At 41.0% G+C, this 19,885-nt stretch overlaps 1 protein-coding gene across 8 annotated transcripts in view; it reads left to right on the plus strand.

Moving 5' to 3' along the window:
• zfhx3b (zinc finger homeobox 3b) overlaps positions 1-19,885 on the plus strand; it is a 139,191-nt gene that overhangs the window by 76,826 nt on the left and 42,480 nt on the right. For all 8 annotated transcript variants that reach the window (XR_011692592.1, XR_011692591.1, XM_071488440.1 and 5 more), the window contains one exon: positions 755-986. Coding sequence is in view for 6 of the 8 variants with exons in the window: in XM_071488440.1 (XP_071344541.1) it covers positions 755-986 (232 nt within the window). In the remaining 2 variants the exon portion in view is untranslated. The remainder of the gene's footprint in view (positions 1-754; positions 987-19,885) is intronic.

The following is a 19,885-nucleotide window of genomic DNA, read 5'->3' on the forward strand; positions in this document are numbered from 1 at the left end:
GACAAGAGGTTGTGGTGGTATGGTGTCACTACAGGGTGTTACAGGCATGTTGTGACACTACAGAGGGTGGGCTGCAGACTGGACTAGGCCTGCTGTTGAGTCTTGGAGGAAGTGCTGGGGTTGACAGGTCAATACTGGTGCTGATTTCCTGTCCTCTGAAGGTTGTCCTCCTGTTGCGGAATGTTCCAGTTTCTCTCAGAATGTACTCAGTCCCCCTCCTGTCTCACCACTGGCTGACTTTGCTTCTCTTTCTCTATGAGAGAGCCAGGATTTAACTCGCCATGATCAATATTTAGTATCCCATGCGTGAAACAGGCAGATGTTTGGAGTTTCCTTTTCAGAGACGAGAGGCTTCTGTTGAGTGAAGGGGATCAATGCTCCCTTCCGTCTGTGAGGCTGTAGACCCTCAGTTTCTGAAGGGTGGCTGATGCGATTTCTGCCCGCCCTTGGGCCCCTGAGATTTGCGTGCCTCCCAGGCCTCTCCTGTCCTGTTAGCCCACTGATACAGACACTCAAGCAGGCAAAGTGCGCAGTCCAAACAGTTGTCCTGAAGTGGAAGAGGTCTGGATGTTAAACAACAGGGCTGTGATTGGGAATTGATTTGTTCATTTGCCAACTGTGTGAGTGAAAGTGAGTCGGTAGTGCCTAGCCAGCTATCTGCCATCTACAATAACCTCTTTCTCTCTCTTTTCTCCTTTCTCTGTGTTCCTTTCTTTCTCTCTCTCTCTCTCTCTCTCTCCATCCCCTCCCACAGCACCTGCAGCAGCACGAAAACGCGGTAGAGGGTGATGCCTGCTACTACCATTGTGTACTGTGTAACTACTCGACCAAGGCCAAGCTCAACCTGATCCAGCATGTGCGCTCCATGAAGCACCAGCGCAGTGAGAGCCTCAGGAAGCTTCAGCGCTTGCAGAAGGGCCTGCCGGAGGAGGAGGATGACCTCAGTTCCATTTTCACCATTCGTAAATGCCCTTCTTCAGATACAGGTCAGAACCTGCCCCTGTGGCCCTGTTTTAGTATCTCTTATGTCTGTATTCCTTTGTTTTTCTCTCTTGATCTTTCCACCTATGCCACTCTTTCTCTTGCACGCAAAACACACAACCACTCGCACAACTGAGACACTATATGCCTGAGTTGCCAGAATTTGCAATCACAACTGGTCACGTTCTTCCACTTTTACATGTTCTTCTGTATAGAATTAGCATTAACATTATTAGATAACATCTGTTTGGAAAAGATAAGAAAAATATCCTTTTTGAGTAGGGTTTGGTGGTGGTGGTGTTGTTATTGTACTTTTTGTTGTTTTGGTTAAAAATAATCGATAGAAGTTGTACAACTGAGACGTACATCAGAATTTTTAAATAGGAAGAATAGTACATAACATAATGTCACATTTTTGGATGTAATTTTAGGTGTAAATATCATTACACAAATAATTCCTGCAATCCCTGCTCCTGTTAACAGGAGCTGTCGTTTTTGGCCATTACAGACATATTGAGACAGAGCATTATAGCCAGAGGAGGAAGAGCTGAATGACTGCAGCAGCTGCAAAAACAACAAGAACACCAAAAAACAGACACAGCTACAACAACAGTAGCATGTCTAAAACAAAGTGCCCTGACTGCTCATTTATTATGGACTGATTAGGAATAGCGAGCTGTGGTCAATTAACACTCTTTCTTAGCAGAGATTTGGTTTTCTAATCACTTTAACTCCTGTGCCCTGACAAAGGGGCTTTATTGTGTGTCCCTCCAAGAGGGAACCATTACTTCCCTCGCACACATACTCGCTGTCTGTGTTATGTAGGGGGGAAAAAAGGCCAGCCTGTGAAGATGCTTTGTTCCAAGGAGGCAGGGATAATGAAGCCAGCGGCCGGGAAATTGCGCAAAAGGCAGTCACAGATCTGAAGCAAATCATTAGAGAACATATTTAGCTGAGCAATTAGGGACAATTAAGCTTTCTGCTCGCTGCACTCCAAATATGTTAATGACTACAGTACAGTGGACAAGCGAACATGCAAAGGCAAGAGGGGAAGGGCCATTTAGGTTAAAAGGGTTGGGGGTTGGGAATTTCCTTTTTTGTGTTCAGACAGGAGGAGTTGTGCTGTTTGCAAATAAATGTGTTTATCAGTCTGCTTTTTGTTTCTTTTTTAACCTTTGATGTGCTAGATGCCTATGTTTGTGCCAGGATGAGGGATCTGAGCCTTAGGTTAGGTAATGGGCTCCTGCTGTAGGGTAGTGTGTGGGCAGTATCATTGCACACACACACACACGCATACACATGTAGACAGTGGTTACTCCCCTGCAGAGCTCAATCAAAATCCAATAACCCTCACATACTTGAGCAGACCACAAGTATCTAACAAATATTAATGAAATTGAATTGAATTTTAAGTTTTCAATGCGCTTAAGATTTGATGTCTTTATAGTATAATTGTGTGTTTTGATGATGATGATGCTTGATTATTAGGAGTGGTGTTAATGCCTTTCTATTGTTACGTTTAATCTAGGCACTGTTTTACTGCTGTATAATAGGCCTATAATTGTTTTTGTGTTCCTAATTATACGCCTTCATCAGGAAAATTCATTGTGTTCTTTTAGACTAAGCTGCAGAGAGATAAGCTTTTAAGAGCAAAATCCATGATTCTGACTCATTATGATTTAGGTCTTAGTCACTGTTTTCAATCCAACACCATCTCCATTTGTTTCTTTTTAAAGTGAGGGAGTTAAAAAGAATGGAGTGTGTTTGAAAGAAAGAAAGAAAGAAAGAAAGAAAGAAAGAAAGAAAGAAAAGAAAAAGTGTTGACTGAGCATCTTGGTCAAATTATCTCAATAATGATCATACCTTGGCGTCTGTAATCATTAACTCTGAAATTGCTGACTCCACACCCCTCACTTCTATCATTTCACACCCCAAATGCCTTAGCTGCGTCAGTCCACCTCATAGCCCCACCCCTGCAATAGGGCTGAAACTGTGTAATATTTAATTTCCTCTTCGCTAGCTCTTCTGTGGCACGGGACTCTTTTTTGTGGTTAAGGCATAGTTGCTAAAGTGGGGAACATTCCCTGGCTTGTTAAAACAAAGTTGCCCCTGGATTTCTGGGTCACCTAGACAGTAATTCCCCCGCCTGCTGCTGTTCTGTGGTCCTGCAAGTGCTTCTCTGACAACATTACACAAAAAAGTGGTATGAAACACGAGCATGGCAAAACGCTTATATAAACATTCCCAGAATCTTTTCATTTAGACAATAATGTCTTTGAGCTTTACATGTAGTTTACTGATACTTTTTTGTGACAATAATGGAATGAACTGGTATGTTTTATACTTTACAGCTTTGCATATTAATGCCCCTTATAAGCATGCAGAAAACATGGACTGTAAGGAACTGATGCCACATTGTTCCTCTGGGTTGAATGTCCAGTGAGAGCAGCGACAGCAGAAATGAGGTTTCTTTCCAATTAGACTAACGCGGGGATAACAGGCCGGCATTGTTTTAATTCTTGCTCGTCCTTAAAATGTGCTGCTTAGGCATGTTGCTCTGTGGGCCCCGCCTCCATTTGTCTTCTTTAACCCTTTATCTATGTGGAAAGAAAGAAGGCCTCAGAGGGACCACAGACCCACACAGCTGCCCTGTGTGCAGAGATCACTGGACAAAGCTCAGCACTGTCTGCACCAGTGCTAGCTTCTAATTTTAAGGATGGCAGGTCATTATCAGTTGGCAGGTGTACACAAAAAAAGAAAAGAGGCATGTTTGTGACATAGAAGGCAAGAGAGAAATGTTAAAACTCCCATAAAGTGTTAATTTGTGAAGACAGTTGGTCTGGCGGCACGGGGACAGAATATATTTCAGGTTTAGAGTTGACAGAGAAGAAGTAAAACCTAGTGTCATGTTGATGTCGAGTATATGGGTTAATGGTGACTGCTGACAACTGTCATCGTAAAGCATCAGGGTGTATGTGTATGAGAGAGGCCTGTTCTGTACTGTACATGGAGAATAAGAGAAAATAGTGGAAAATTAATGTAGAAGAAGTGGGGGAAACGTGTTTTGGGAGCTTGCGTGTGTGCACTAGTGTGACACTTGAGCGTATGATGACCCTATTTCATATGAATGATGTTCACCAGGGCATATAACTCAATGACACATTGAGGTTTCTCATTTCTTAACATTTAATCGACTACAGTTATTTTTTGAGCACAGAACAGAATGAGATCATGCCTTCAAAAAGGGCAAAGTTAAATTGCACTGAAGGGTGGATGCCCTTCTGCAAGAAATGTTTGCTTTGTGTGTGTGTGTGTGTGAGAGAGAGAGAGAGAGAGGGAGAGAGAGAGAGAGAGAGAGAGAAAGGACCTTTTATAAGGCTAAAATATTAGTATTTTTCAGTGGTGGTGTATGTGTATGTGTGTGTGTTTATATGTATGTGTATGGAGGAAGCAGAGATGGAGAACAAACGTGGCTGACAGTGTGGATTAGCTCCCGCTGTAAATCTGCCTCAGTCACAGATGGCAGGCCCTTGATCGCTGGGCTGTGACGGCTTGGCTCTCATCGCAGGAGGAAATCCCTGTCTGTGAGCCTAGAAGGCTGGGAAGGGGAAGGCTGGGGCTGGGGCCGCCTCGGCAACCACCAGTCATTGTCTCCTGTCTGTTTAGACATAGAGGCCTGGGTATTCAAGGGCAAAGACTGGTTTGGGGAGGGGTTATCTTACTTTGACTCTGCAGTTGTTTCATCCACCACACCATGAGAGCTTGTAAGTGGAACTTAAGCCCCCAGTTTAGATCAGCATTACTTTTAATGACCAGTTTGAGAAACTGGGCAGGGGAGCTGTGTGCATTATTAAATGGAAATGAGACGAAAGGATGCATACAAATTACTGCATAATAGTGGTATCCAATATGAGATCCATTGCTTGTTTCGCTAAAAGGGGTGCGCTGTCAGGGTCACACACCTAATAGCAAGGCCTGTCCTGACAACAGAGGCATTTCTCTTCCCTCCCCACATGCCTCCCTCTCCCTCCCTGCCTCATGCATAATTCTTGAGACAATCTGAAAAAGCTGGAAAACGGACTCTGACATGGAAAAATGCGCTAATAAAGCAAATAGGGGAAAGTCACTCATATTTTAGGATTTATACAACACCTTGCAGCTCACAGTTAGATTCAGTGATTACTTTACCAAATGTCTAATATACATTATATTATATTATTATATATATTATTATATTATTATATTATATATTATTACCATGTCCTCATCTTTATGTTTTGTCCTCCCCTGCTTCTGCTTTTTGCAAAACATGAATAGGGCTTTACCTTCCACTACTATTATACTGAAGTTATGTGCATATCCAGTGGCTAAGCTAAAGCTACTAAAGCCAGGTAAAATCAGAGGTGAGCCAGACCACACTCTGATAGCATGCAAAGGCCATAGTCCCCCACCCACCCACACACACACACACACACACACACACAGGCAAGAGAAAAACAGATGATAGCCATTTCTGGAATGTCTTCCTTTATTCATGCTTGTTAAAATGCAAAGTAAACCTTTCCAGAAACAGGATATTGTAGCCCCTAACCACCAGACCCTTTCTACATGCCACATTATGGCCAATCTGAAAGTAAGTTGTATAGACAGACACTGCTGCAATGCGCTTTTAATAAAGGCTGTTATTGCCCTGGTGATGCAGAATGGATATGAGGATGAGGACTTTGCAGGCCTGGATGAGCAGGGCCCCAGAGGGCCCACAGCTCAGTCAGGCCTCTGTCAGTCGCCTGCCTTCTAATCCTTGTCCGAAGGGCATCTAGGCAGCATAGGAAATTGTTTGCTGTCCACAGAACGTGCCAGGAAATTCATAAATACATTACTTTTCATTTTGAAAATATTACAAAAGACTAGACGTTTATTAAAAAGTCAAAATGATGGCTTTATAGATTTTCCAGTTGTGTATCAGCATTCATATGACCCTGCTGCTCTAACTAACACAAGCAAGTCTTTTCTTTCCCTGTGCCCTCTGCTTCATGGACAGGCTTGGTATGAATTCCTTTGCTGGCTCATCCTGTAATAGCAAATTGACCAGAAAGCCGCCACTCTATTCTGGGATAGGCTGTGAATGAAAATGTCTGGTGTCCAGATTTTTACTACCTCCCGACTGAATCCTCATTCTGTAAATACTGGCTAGCTTTGCCCTCAGGGTGGAACGTGGGTAAAGTCTGGGTCTTGATGTGCCAGCCCGTCCAATACACCAGACTTAAAGGAGAAGAGAGGCATCATAAGTGACAAAGATTTGACTGTTTTGACAAAGTCAAAAGTGTTTAAGAGTGTTTATATACTGAAAGAAAGAGACTTTTTAATGTATGTTGTACATGGGCAGACTGGTCATGCTAACGTCATCTTGCATATGCTCTGCATGTTTTATGCCAGGTGTGTGATTTCACTGTCAGTTATGTCATGTGGGTGTCAATATGCACCAGATTTTATTTTGCAAACTCGCACACCCATAAATGAGCACGCACATAGGTGTCCACACTGAGAATCAGGCCGTGTGTGGGTGCGAGAGGCTCTCCCTGTCATCAAGCCCATTTTCAGAAGAGACCGGCAGCACATTATAATATTGGTTTCCCTCTCTCTTGTCATTACCAGACACTCTCCTTGAAAGCTGATCCAAAAGATAGACAGTCCATCAGGAGACAGTCATCTCATTTGTACTTACTAAACGTGTTAATGAGTTCTATTTTCAGGCCTGGAGGCTTTGCTGCTGGATATTGGAGCAGAGGTGGCGATCAGTGGTGTGAGGTGCAGGATCAGGAGGAGCTCGGAGGGAGGGGAAGGAGGTAATGCAGTAGTCCTGCTGCACCTCATGTCACTCACGTGGAGTGACCACAGCCTCCACAGGGGCTGTCAGTCAGAGCTGAGGGCGGGAAGTCTGCGGTTACAGACAGACACAGACGGGGGAGGAGAGAATAGATTAGGTGACAAAGACACAATGGTTGTGATGGGTTTAATTATAGCAGCACTCATGTCACTGCCATACAGGTACATGAGATGAAGAAGAAACAAGTCCATTTAAGATGGAGAGTTGTGAGACAGCTTCTTCTCTTTAGTGACTGATTTATATGAAATGTGCTTGACAGAGCATAGGACTAATGTATAGGTTGATTTTAATGTCCAGAATATTATTTATAAATACATATTTTTTAGTAGAAATTTTACTTGGACAAAAATAAATGTAACTAAATTAACTCTACTGACTCTTTTAATGTAATTACAAACACAAAGAGCCAGTTGTGTCTGCCTGTCATTATCAAGTCAACATTGGTTTATTGTCTTTCTCAAGAAATGCAAAACCAGCACATCTTGCATGCAGTTGAGATGAAATGGAGATACATTTTTCTCTTTTTGGCCTTTCTTTACTGGTAATAGTTGTAATAGTTTATTATTTAGTTTTCTGCATGCTACTTACTTGAATTTCCCCCTAAGGCTCACATTATCATCTCACATTCAGCATGTTCTCATCTATGATATTGATTGTAGTGCAACTGTTTGCCAGGTAGTCTAGGAACTAGAACCAATAAATTGTTAAACACTTAGATTGCTTCATTTGTTTCTATGTTTTGGTATTGGGTGAACAGTGCTGCTTGCTGTCAGAATTAGGCAGCTCAATTTGACCATAGGCAGCATCAGAGAAAAAGCTGGGGTAAAGTTTGGGAACTATCGAGTCGAGGCTAGGAAAGTTTTATTTAGCCATTTTTAATAAGGCTGTTTGTACCCCCCAGAGAGAGCTGGTGGATCAAAGGGCATGATCTGTGCTATGGATGAGTTCACCCTGGCTCCAGCAGAGACGATTGGCCTCGCTGACAGCAAAACAAAACCAGAGAATGAAGGATGCCCCATCCAGCAGCATGTTGCCCTCACACTCCGAAGGCTCCATTAGAATAAAGGCAGATGAAACAATGGCTGGCTGAAAGCACAGATGTTGTGATTCATTATCCACTCTCCGATAGATAGGCATGAGTAGTGAACAGAGTGTGCATAAGTGTAGGGGTGTGTGTGTGTGTGTGTGTGTCTGTAAGTACACGTGTGTGTCTGTTGCCTAATGTGCAAATTCATGTCATGTCAGCTGCATCTGCAGAAAACATCCTTACAGACAAAAAAACATACAGACACATTCAGGATGGACACGAAACACACACACATGCATCCATGTTCTGAGTGCATTAGCAAAAAGAGTCCCCTTCAGTGCCTCAACTAAAAGCAGCCAGGCAGATGGCAGCAATGAGAGAAGTGCAGAAATAATTCAGTAAAGAACCTTTCTGACCTTTACCTGTGGGCGTGAGCACCAGTCATTGATTCACACTGTGCTTGACAGTACACTACACACCACCTGAGGAGGGTGAGAGGAGGGTGGGTGAAGAGAAATGGATGAGTTTGGTGAAAAACACAAAAAGATGATATGAGTGGGAGGGAGGCTCTGCTGTATGTTGGTGATGGTGTGTGTGTGACATTAGAGAGAACTTTCTACAGATGGCTATTGAGAATTACTCAATTATAATTATTACTTACTGGATTTGTCTAGTTTCCACAATTATTCCCCCCTTGTCCCTATGTGGCAGGGTATCAGTGACAGACAGAAATTCTCACACCAGTTTGAGTGTGATGCCACGACTGCAGGCCACAGTAGGCTGCCATTGATCACAGATCACTCACCATCTTACGCTACACCTGGTGCAGAGTAAGACAGTGGTTATCTGGGGAGGACTGTTGTGAAAGACACTGCGGTTGATGAGCACATACATAACCGTGTATCTTGTTGTGTGGTGGCCACCAATGACCCTGTTAAGGCTTTGTTTGTTAAAGAGAGGAAGTCTGGATAATGTGGGTGATGTGCCCATAGCCTGACTCTGTTTAACCAGATGTGATCGCCTGCTCAGTGACAGCCTGAGACAAAATAGTATTTGTGTTGTGACAATCTTGGACATTCTTACTCAGTTAGATTTATAGTGTCCCCCTGGTCCAATGGATGACCTATCTCTCACAGTCTCCCTTTGTCTGGCTAGAAATGCTGCTCTGCCACTGCTGTTTTATTAGTTGGCTGTGGATATGTTCTCCCCACTGTCCATTGGAGCAAGGAGCTTGGATGAGTATAGTGATAGTAATAATGAAATTTAAGTAAGGGAAAATAAATGAGGAGCCAGTCATTTGCATTGTAAATGCACACAGAGGAGACAAAATTCCACTGTGACCATTGAGGGAGGAGTTTTAGTGCAACACTGTGATTACCAAAAACAAAACAAAAGCAAAAAAGAACACTTTTGTTAGCAGTACCTGAGGCTTGCACCCACGATCAATCCCTTTCAAATACCAAGAGGAATTTTTATGTAATAGCAACATTGGTTAATTACTTACTCCCTGTAGAACTGCATGTGTTTGGCAAGACATGGATCCGATGACACAGACATGGATAATAAAGCAATAAAAGTTTGCATGTGTATCCCTGGTTGACAGACTTCAGTGCTTGTTTTACTAACACAAAAAACAGCATGGTACAAGACAAGAGCCCTTAACTTGAATTAAGGGTGAAACCACTTTCTTCTTGTTTACATATAATAGTTATATATCTAAATGTAATAATGTTTGCATATACTGATGATAAGCAACTGTATGAGTTGAGATGTTTTTAAGAAAAACATCCATGTGTTTCTGTACGCATTATCATTACTGCATATTTAGTCATTTTATGATGTTTTCTAAATCCTTTTGCTGTTTACAAGGATTTTATGCTTCTTTTTATGTTTGTTACATGTCCATGTGTGGATCCTTTTATATTCTTTTAAAGATTTATTTAAAACCAAATTTGTAAACATACTGTATATAGTAATAAGAGGAAGGCAAATGTTTGAAACAGCAGGAAAAACCCACCCTGACCAATTGGAAGCATTAAGTTGAATAATCCACTGTTTAGAAAGCAAGCAAAGGTCAATTTTCATGGTACTTGCTCAGTAAGCATACAGAGGAGCATATCGAGTCAATTCAGCTGCACTGCACAGACAACAGGGAAGGACATGTAGTCTCAGGTCCTTTTTTTTTTTTTTAGTCCACTATGTTAGACTAAGTGTTGCCATAAAAAGATTTTCCAGATCCACTCAGAAGGAAGATGTTTTTTATTTTATTTTTTTTATTTTATGTTGTAATATTGTAATGGTATATGTGCACTTGAATAGTCAATTCAGACCAGTATATTGATGTCTGCAAAGAAATACTCAGTCGTGTAATGTGAAATTATGAGATAAAGCTACAACCATTTCAAAAGAACACAAGCTTAGTTGCTTGAGGAAATTGTTGTTGAATCATTAATCTCATAAGCAGCAACTAAACTCCTTTCCCCTGTATGTGAGAAGAGAGGTGTATAATGTTAAGCAGTTACATATTAATTTTATGCAACATAAATTTGTTCACTAATTACATTGCGTTGAACCTTAATAATTTTAACCACCTCTAGTTATACTGCAACCAGTTTTAGGCAGCCCCTTGAGGCAGATTTGTGATTTGTGAAGACTTGTATGTGTGGATACCTTTTGAATGAATTACAAACATACGCACAATAATAGTGAGACATCTGTTATTTGTTGCCATCAACTTAAGAAAGTAAGTATTGCTCATGTCAAAAACATCCTTATATCTTACTGTCACTAACATGGTTTGATACCTTTTCAACAGTAGATAAGCATGCTATGCAGAGAGCCTAATATTTTTTGCCTTTATTTAATAAGTTATCTGAGTTTATTCAGAATAAAAATTTATTTAAAAAATTAAAAAAGGGCAAATAAACAAATAATAAACAATATTGAAATAATAATAACAACATTAATGTGAAGTATTATAGGCATGTGCTGGACTGTGATAGCCTCAAAGGGACCTTGTTTACTTTAATCTGCATGCTCAGTGTCCACATGCACCAGAAAACACATCATCTATTGGTGGCATGGGCAGGAAAAACCTGTTTGAAAATCTGTTACCAAAGATTTTTTAAATCATGTTTTTTTTCAGTGGAAAAAAATTAACCCTAGCAGTACCTGATGACTGGTGGTTCTCTGGAAATGAGTTCCTCTCATGTATATGTTGAATATATCAAGCACTTGGGAAAGCTGAGATGGGGCACATATTTGTGTGTGAGATGTAGAAGGGAGAATACGGTGGATGTGTTTGAATCCATGTCACAAGTCGTTGACATTCGAACAGGCAGGCCAACGCTCTGAGGCTTACTCGATTTAAGGTGGCACAGGGGCCAGTAAAGCAGCCAGAATTAGGAAAAATGGCCTGTGTTTTTGTCATGTTAAACCGGCCAAAAGAATCTAATTGGGTGGGGGAGAGTGAATGGCAATGCCTTCTTTGTTTAAGGGCCCTCTGCAGTCACTTTCCAGGACCCATTGTGCATTGACCACAATAGCATTAGCTTGTGCTCTTGTTCTGGGCTCTTCTTTTCTCTGGCTCTCTGCAGTCAGCTCCTGTCCGTTCCACTCTGTCTCCACGCTTCACTTCCACGCTCCACCAGTGCTCAGGAAGGGACTCAGAAACATGCCCCCCATCATGATCACCTCAACCTCGCCCTCTTCCTATCCTGTATTATCCCACCATTACCATCACCATCCTCAATCCTGCTCCCTTATCCACACTATTTAAAAGATAAAGATAGTGAAGGAAAGATACATTTTTCTCCTGTGTGTTTAGTTTTAAAATTACTCTCTTCATAGTTTTGCCCTGAGAATAGAATATTTATATTTTCTTGTTGTCAGTTTTAAAGAATCCACTCATTTAATGAGCAGGTATTAAAACTGATCATTAATGCAACTGTCCAATGAGTCCAGGCAGTGTTGCCAAAGATCTTGCAAATATGCAAGTAATAAATAATATAATAACAATGGAATAATTGATATTTTTAAGTAATTTTTCTTGTTACGAGTCAGCACCAGCTGCAAATCTGACTGACTGATTATTCAATAGACCATAAGTGGTTTAACATTGAAAACGACTTTCAATCGGCAACCATTGGAGTGTACACCCCCACTCACAATGATTCCTCTCAACAACCGAGAGATTTTTCATATTCTTTTATCACAAGATAGAGACCATCTTTAAATTTGTGCTTGAGCCATAGCACAAAGACGGGCACTTAATTTTCATGATGTCTTCACAGAGCAAGCCAGATCAGTTTTTATGTTGCTTGGTGACCAAGGCTTCTCCCTGTAGTGGATTACAATGCATAAGAGGAAGCAATACTTTCGTGGCATTGGTATGTTAAGTCCTATAAAATATTTCAAAATCCATGTGTCTTGAAGAATATGCTTTAGTCCACAGGAGGCAGCAGGTGAATGAATGAGGCATCTCTGCAGTATGACCTAGGTTTTAGTCTTCCACTACCTCCAGCAAATCCATGTGTAAATTGTATAACAACTAACCTCAGTATATTTAGTGCACTGTTAATGGCCTTCTGCCTTGTGAAGGTGTAATCATGCGTGATAAAAACCGGGCCCAAGTTACTAACCTAGGAGCAATCTTGTGTGCATTAAAGTGTCCTTTTTTTTGTTACAAAGGTCATTCATAACTTGGTCGCGTTGTTGATGTACAGTGAGAGATATTGATTGATTAATGCATTAAGTGCTCACAATCCATTAGGTTCTGTGAAAGGGACTGCAGAGAAGACTTGCTCTTTCTCTCACTATGTATTTTCACCTCTCCCTGTTGTTCAAAGGCCATCATTTTTGCTGGCAAAGTTTAAGGGACAAAGGCATGAATATCTGCCAACTAATGCATTCAAAAGAGCATTGGTTCTCATAAGTGTCAGTTCAATTACTCTGAAAAGCTTGACAAGGAATTGCTCTTACATTAGCCTTTTGTTCATCCTGACCCAAAAAGAATAGTCTTCACCTACTCTAAAACAGGCACACTTCAGCATCTGAAAGTATGAAAAAGATTCACCATCTGCTGTTTATTCTGACCATATAGCTTTTCCAAAATCATGCTATCTGCCATCTCAGTGACTGCCCTTTATTTGAGGAGCAACAATAAACCATGTTACATTCAGTGATGAAGCATTATTTTCAATCTTTCCTCTTTTGAGATAATTTTGTTAATCCATTGTCTAAATCAGAGTGAACACATATGTTTTTCCCCAAACTCTGTGTACCTTCTCAGGATGGGTTTCAGTACCCAACAGGGTCATGGGATCATCAGGCTGCAGACTACTTAGTGACAAAGAATAGGAGACCTTTATCACCTAGGCCTTGAGAAAGGAAGCCAGTGAAAGGGGCCTGAGAGTCAGTCATTACCTTAGAAACATGGGCTGCATTAGAGATTCATAACAGTGTGCCATCTCTGCACCTTTCATCTCCACCAGGGCCAGCTCCATTAGGATCTTTTATCTTTGTGCTGATGGCTGCTCTTGATAATGGGGCTGCCGAGAAATCCCAAAAAGTAAAGACTCAACTCTGACACTATTGGCCCTCCCTTTCTTCTAGTAGAGTAGAACATCGGAGTACAGTAGAAGATATACACACACTTATTAGCAGTCTTAAAACCAGATTTACCTGCTTTCTTTCTTTCTTTTTTTTAGACATTTTCCCTAAGAAGTTGCTATCTACTACTGAACTTACTGGTTTGTGTTTTCACCACAACATAGCTGTTGCTGTCCCTTTCATGTCCCACAACTTTTGAATCTGCAGTCTGATGATGACGCAGCCAGCACTGTAAGAAAAATATCTTTATTTTTTTACATTTCCTTTTTTTCTGCATGGTATCAATCAGTGTGTCGCTGCTACCCATGTGACTGGTACAGTTGTATAAGTTTGAAGTTCAGTAAAATATTGGCATTACCCCCATCCACCCACCAACCCCACCCCACTCTCCATGAAAATGCATTAATGATATCCCATGCAAAGCCTCATTGAAAACTTTGCTTTTGGGCAGACAAACACAACTGCATAATGGTATAGTAATTCATGCAAGCCAATGTTTTTCAAATGTTACAGTAATTATGAAAAATATTCATACTTTTCCCCTACATAGCCGCAGCAGAGCAAATCTCATTTCCAAGGCAAAGCGGCGAAGGAACACACTGAATAATCATTGTGTTTAATGCTCTGGTCATAATCCCAGGTTTTATGATGGTTTTCTAATGATTTTCTAATGATGTTAAATATTAGTAGAGAGTACAGCCATAATTTGAACACAGCAGTCATTTTTTCAATGCTCTATCAGCACACCCGATTGCAACTACAATGAATATTGCACTGGGAATGAGATTTAAGAGCCATCCCTTTTGGTGTTTTATTTTGCCGTCTCCCCATCTGCCATAAATCCTCATTGCTGTGCTCTTGAAGCCTCCGCCCTTGCCTGCTTTCCCCAGGTGGGAATACAATTAGGTGCAGGGGCCATTTCATTCAGTGCCACTGTCTGTCCACCGCAGTCATTCGTAAAAAACGCTGGAGCTGTCCCAGTGGAGAAAACAGTGGACTCCTGGGAAATATAAAAAAAAAAACAAGGAAAGAAGAGGGAGAGGAACAGAGGAAAATGGTGGAGAGATGAGCACAAAGACGGGAAAAAATCTCCAGAATTGCTGTCAGAGAAGATACAAGCTTGGCCTCTGATGAGTGACAATATTGAGCAAAATATGTATTGGAGACAAAGGCTTTGTCTCCTTCCTGTGCCTTTTCAATGAATTACACCTCTCCACCCCCTACCCCCAGCTTTTTAATTAAATGGCTGCAGCTCCATCTCTCTATCCGTAGCTCCCCATTACAGAGGCTAGATAAGGGATTGCTATCTGTAGCATGTTAAGAAAGGCTGCTGGGCAGCCAAGCCTCATGAAATTTGTCACAAGATCTCATTTTCCTCATTGCCAGACGTGATGCTTATAATTGATGTGGAGGCAGCAGTAATTTATTGGCCGTCTGCAATTATCATCCCCTTCTAGCAGGGGGATGTGACTGCAATTTATAAGTGTGTGTGTGTGTGTTGTTGGTGTGTCTGGGGTTGGGGGGGTGACATTGTATCGTATAAATTAACGCAAAAACATGTTTCTCCTTATCACATGGTAAGTGTGTATGTGTGTGTTTACCACTTAAGAATGCAAATTAATGACAGGCTCCATATCATAAACAATATGGGGCCTGTAATGCAACCATGTTTAGTTTAGGTGTCGAGGCTGTCAATGCGCCAGCTGGACTTTCACACACAGCCAGGGGGTGGAAGGGCAGCCAGAAGCTTGGGAGGTGGGGGGGGTCAGAGAGGGCGAGCCAGAGGGGCAGAGGGGGCTAGTGCCGCAGCCCTTTGTCCACAGCTCCTCCTTATGTCTTTAGGGTTTGTTTTCACATAGTAAAAACAATGACCCTGGGGGTAGATTGTTAATAACATGGCTGTCTGAATAGTGAGACTGTCAGACTTAATGCAGTCAGTCAGTGTTTTTTTAATCAAAAATGATTTCTCTTCTTAACTTTTCACTGGCATATTGAGAAAAGGAAATGCATATAGTGCTACAGGAATGAGTCCCAAAACCCAGAAATTAGCATCAGAATTTTAGCACCTCTGGTTCCCTCATCCCAAATGGGTTTTTTAAATGGGTTTTTTGTTGGATGACTGAAGTAAGGTTTGTGGTTAACACAATTTTAAGACATAAAATATGTCAGCCAATACCTCAGCAGTGATTTTTTAGTTTTTTGTCTCTTAAAAAAAGGATGGTTGTTAACAAGTGGCTAAATGAGACTACAGAGGTTGTCGAGACATTGAATGTCATCACACTGAACACAGAAACCGATCTACTCACTAGTCCACTTTGACATTCTCATTATGATTATTATCACTAACTTTGTCAAAGGAAAGAAATTGTAAAAGAGGTATTTGCGTTAAATCAAACTACAAGTTTGGAGTTTAGTAGTGGTGAGCTTCTCATTGTGTAATACGCACCTCAAATGGTTAATGATTTCAAGACATCTTGGTAAATTTCACTTCTCATGGAGCATATGAATTTGTCTATGCTGTTCATACCATTACAGAGTCAAAAATAATACATTTTCACATTGCTAATATCATCCACAAAGTCATTGCATTAATAAAATCTGCATTCATTAACATAGGAACATCATTAGTGGTATCAAGGCAGCACTTCAGCTCAAACATGTGACAATTCATGGCGTCTTTGTACTATATGGGTAATGTTAATTCACCAGGCTGAGGACAGTGTTCTACATTCAGTGTTTTCCATACATTAATAACGGAGGCTGGGGTTTTCTTTGGTGTGGGTGTATTTGTTTATCTTCATGCACAATACAATTTACTACAGAGTGACAGAAAATACACTAAATGCTTTTTTCAAGACCTTATAATTTTCTATTATTTGCTAGACAAATAAATATTCACAGTTGTGAAATTCAAATTATTAAGATCTTATTGTCTTTGTCAGAGACTTAAGCAACATTATCTGCACAAACGCACACACAAACACACACACAACTACTAATGTAATTGAGGGGGAAAAGTTTCATGTTCTGTGCCATGTTCTTGCAGTGTTTAGCACTCTTTCATATGATCTGCCCTGTAGATGAATAGCAGGTTTAGTGGTGTGCAGATTTTCCTGTTGCACAGCGGTGAGCTGCATGGTCAGAGTGGATTGCTGTCATGCCTTGGCAGGGAGGAGAATGAAGAAGATGAGGGCTGTCACCAGCAGCCATTCTGAGCATGCTCAGTTTGTCTGGGGAAATGGAACCTGTTTGTTTTGTCTACCTGCACGCCTGTTGTGTGCAGTTGCCAAATTAGACTTTCAAATCAAGAAGCCAGTGGGAGACCAAGACTCTAGTTTTCTCCTTCCCTTTAATAATCATCCCTGTTTACTCTTCAGGGAGTCATCTTTATATATTTTTTTTCCTTAAATGCATCCTCTAAGCAGGGAGAGTGTCTTTAATAAAGCAAGCAGGCAGAGCGCCATTCCAACATGTGAATTGCACAGGAGAGAATTGAGAGATGGAAGCAATAGAGGAAAACCAGGGGAGTGGGGGCTGCTGCTGCTGCTGCACCCTTCATGCTATTATCTTTATGGCATAGCAAAACATGCTTCAGGCAATCAGCATGAAATTGTTAATTGCTCAGCCCACTTGTGCGTTGCTCAGGGGACAGGGGCCTTCAGGAGGTCCCGCATCATGCGAGTAAGGGGTGTCCGACTAACTGCCTGCACGTCTGGTCTACCACACGACACATAACAATGTCCAACAAACATGTTGTCTTCTCTCACTCTCTGTGACCTTCACATAATTGCATCGGCAATCACCAGAGGCACATTCCGCATAGTGTATTTAAGAATTCATTGTAGCTACAGTAGAGTAATAGAATAACTAAAAATGTTTAATGAGCAGGGGAGTGAGCATAGACTTATCCTAAATCATTGCAGTGACATTTGATAAAGAGTGAGACAAGAATTTAGACTTTTATATGTGAACTATAGATTGAGGTGTACTGTCTTTGTAAGTCAACCTGTGTCACATTATTGTTGTCTGTCTTCTCTGAAATGTAATGTGTGATGCCAGATGGTCAGGGAAACACAGATGTAAAGATGACCCTATGCAGGAAACAAGCATTTTTGGTGAAAGACTCGAGAGGCATGAGGCCAACGCCTCTTTGTGCTGGAAATGGTCATCACAGTGGGCACTTTTGGTTCCAATACGATTGCCAACACACACAAATAAAACTCACTTCCTACCCCACTTCCATGCACTTCTCACCTTCTAGGAAGTTGCTCTAGCTAACAATATGTAAGACGTCTTTTCAAAATGAACACCATCCCTCCTGTTACACGCTCAGTCAGAACATAATGCCCCTCCTCCTTGGCTATCAGTTTTGTTCCTGTTGGAAGAGAAGGAGAAGGAGCAAGGTTACACGGGGCGTCATATTAATGGGGCCTGTCATGCGCGTTGATCGTCTTAGGCGTGGAGGAGGATGAGCGCTCAAAAGGTGTTGTCTTCAAATAGGATTTCTGCAAGTGAGACATCCTCGTTGGGTGATATCCCCCTCAGAGCAGCCACTTTCTTATAGAATGATCTGTTATTAAGCAAATGAAGTGCTGCGGGCCCAACGGTAAATCCCTCCACTTTGTCATGGTGTGCTCTCAGTTATCACACCCTGCTCCTTCATTCATTCCTGATGTTCTACCCATTTCACCATGTTATACGACAGCACAGCAGCCTTGTATTTGAAGTCAGTCGCTCCTTTGGAGCATGCGTGACACAGAGAGGATTCCAAGTTGTCTAATCAATGACTTCTCAAAAGGCACATTGATTTTATATAAAAAAGGAAGTTTGGAACTAAGTAGGCTTTTTCTCCCGAGTAGATTAAAGTTAAAGGCACAATTTGTGATCCAAAGGTAAATGAATGGGTAGACCCACTAAACATCAGATCTCAGGATTGGATTCACTTTAAGATAGTCTTTTAATAAGTACTTCCAGTACAAAATAACAAAATGTAATGTTTAGGTGCCTTTATTTTGGATCATAATCACTTGAGAAAAATACAAGATGTATGAATTTTTTAAAGTACATGTGTTGATATAACTCAGATTCTTCGTTTAAAAAAACTACTGAACTTTTAAAGAAAAGGTCTGAAGTCCAGTTAGAATATCAAGTTATGTTTTTTTACACATGAGTCAGATCAGTTAAACATTCTTTCTTTAAGCAGTGTATATCTTTAATGTTGCCCCTCCTGTGTGTAATTTCAGGTTTTATAATCCTATGGAATACTCTTACCAGTGGCCAGTCAGAGGAATGTTTAATCAGTCTACTGTGTAATGGCCCTGACTTAAGGAACAATTTGGAAATCTCTTAATAAACTTTGGTTTGACATGGGCCTTTTGTCCCAGCCGTCCAGATACATGATAGAAGAGAAAGAAGGGGCGATTGGACGGGGGTGGGGTCGACAGGGGGAATGGCAACTGCTAGACAGGAATTGATTACATTAATTGATATGCCAATATGTAAGCTTGTTACATCCACCATTGCTTAGGATGATGGCTAACAGGTCCTGCTGATCAATGGAACCAATAAAGGCTTCATCCATTAATGAGCAATGTGGTAATTAATGTTATCCCTAAACCAATTACCTCAGGCAGTGCATCTACAGGAAAGCGCAGCAAATAGTCCAACCAGGTTATCTCTGTTATACTCTTAGCAATTTTCTCATGCAGCCTTTTTACTGCTCTGTGAATTAACATGGCGGTGAGGCTGCTCTTTCGTAATCTATTCTCACCCCATGGAAAAATAAAATATTTTGAAATTGAAAATACATTTTGAAAAGAGTAATATTTAATATTGTATTTAATGACATGACATTATTTGTTGCCTTGGCCTTGAAGTTACAGAAACAGCTAAGTAGTCATAGATTCATATTCCAGGCTAATCCATTTCATTTTGTCAGTTCCTATTTTAGCTTGTAAAGATGGAAACTTGGTTGTTGCGGGCATCCTTCTCTTTAGACCTCACAGTCTTAGTGTCTGTCTTCCTCTTAAAAATTATCTGTACTGTGGACGCAGAGGTTTCAAAGGTCATCCACTATTCAGTCAACCAAGAAATGAACCAGTCATATAGATGATGGTAATATAACAGACATGTTTGTTGGCCAGTAACTCCAGAACCATTAATTAAGTAATTATTTCACCTCTAATTGTACGTTACGTGTAGTGTCGATGTGGTGAAAAATATGTCTGTAGCCACAAAGACCTGATTGTCTTGACAGTTGTAACAAAGAGCAAACCAAAGAGTCGGAGCCAAGTAACAAACCACACCTCTCTCTAACAGACACACTGTCTGTACATGAATAATAGCCGCCTGATAAATCGATACTATTGTTTTAAAGGAAG

This window comes from Trachinotus anak, unplaced genomic scaffold (genome assembly GCF_046630095.1).
Source record: "Trachinotus anak isolate AG129_WGS33_773 ecotype Australia unplaced genomic scaffold, CSIRO_AGI_Tana_v1 ptg000011l, whole genome shotgun sequence".
Classification (NCBI taxonomy): Eukaryota; Metazoa; Chordata; class Actinopteri; order Carangiformes; family Carangidae; genus Trachinotus; species Trachinotus anak.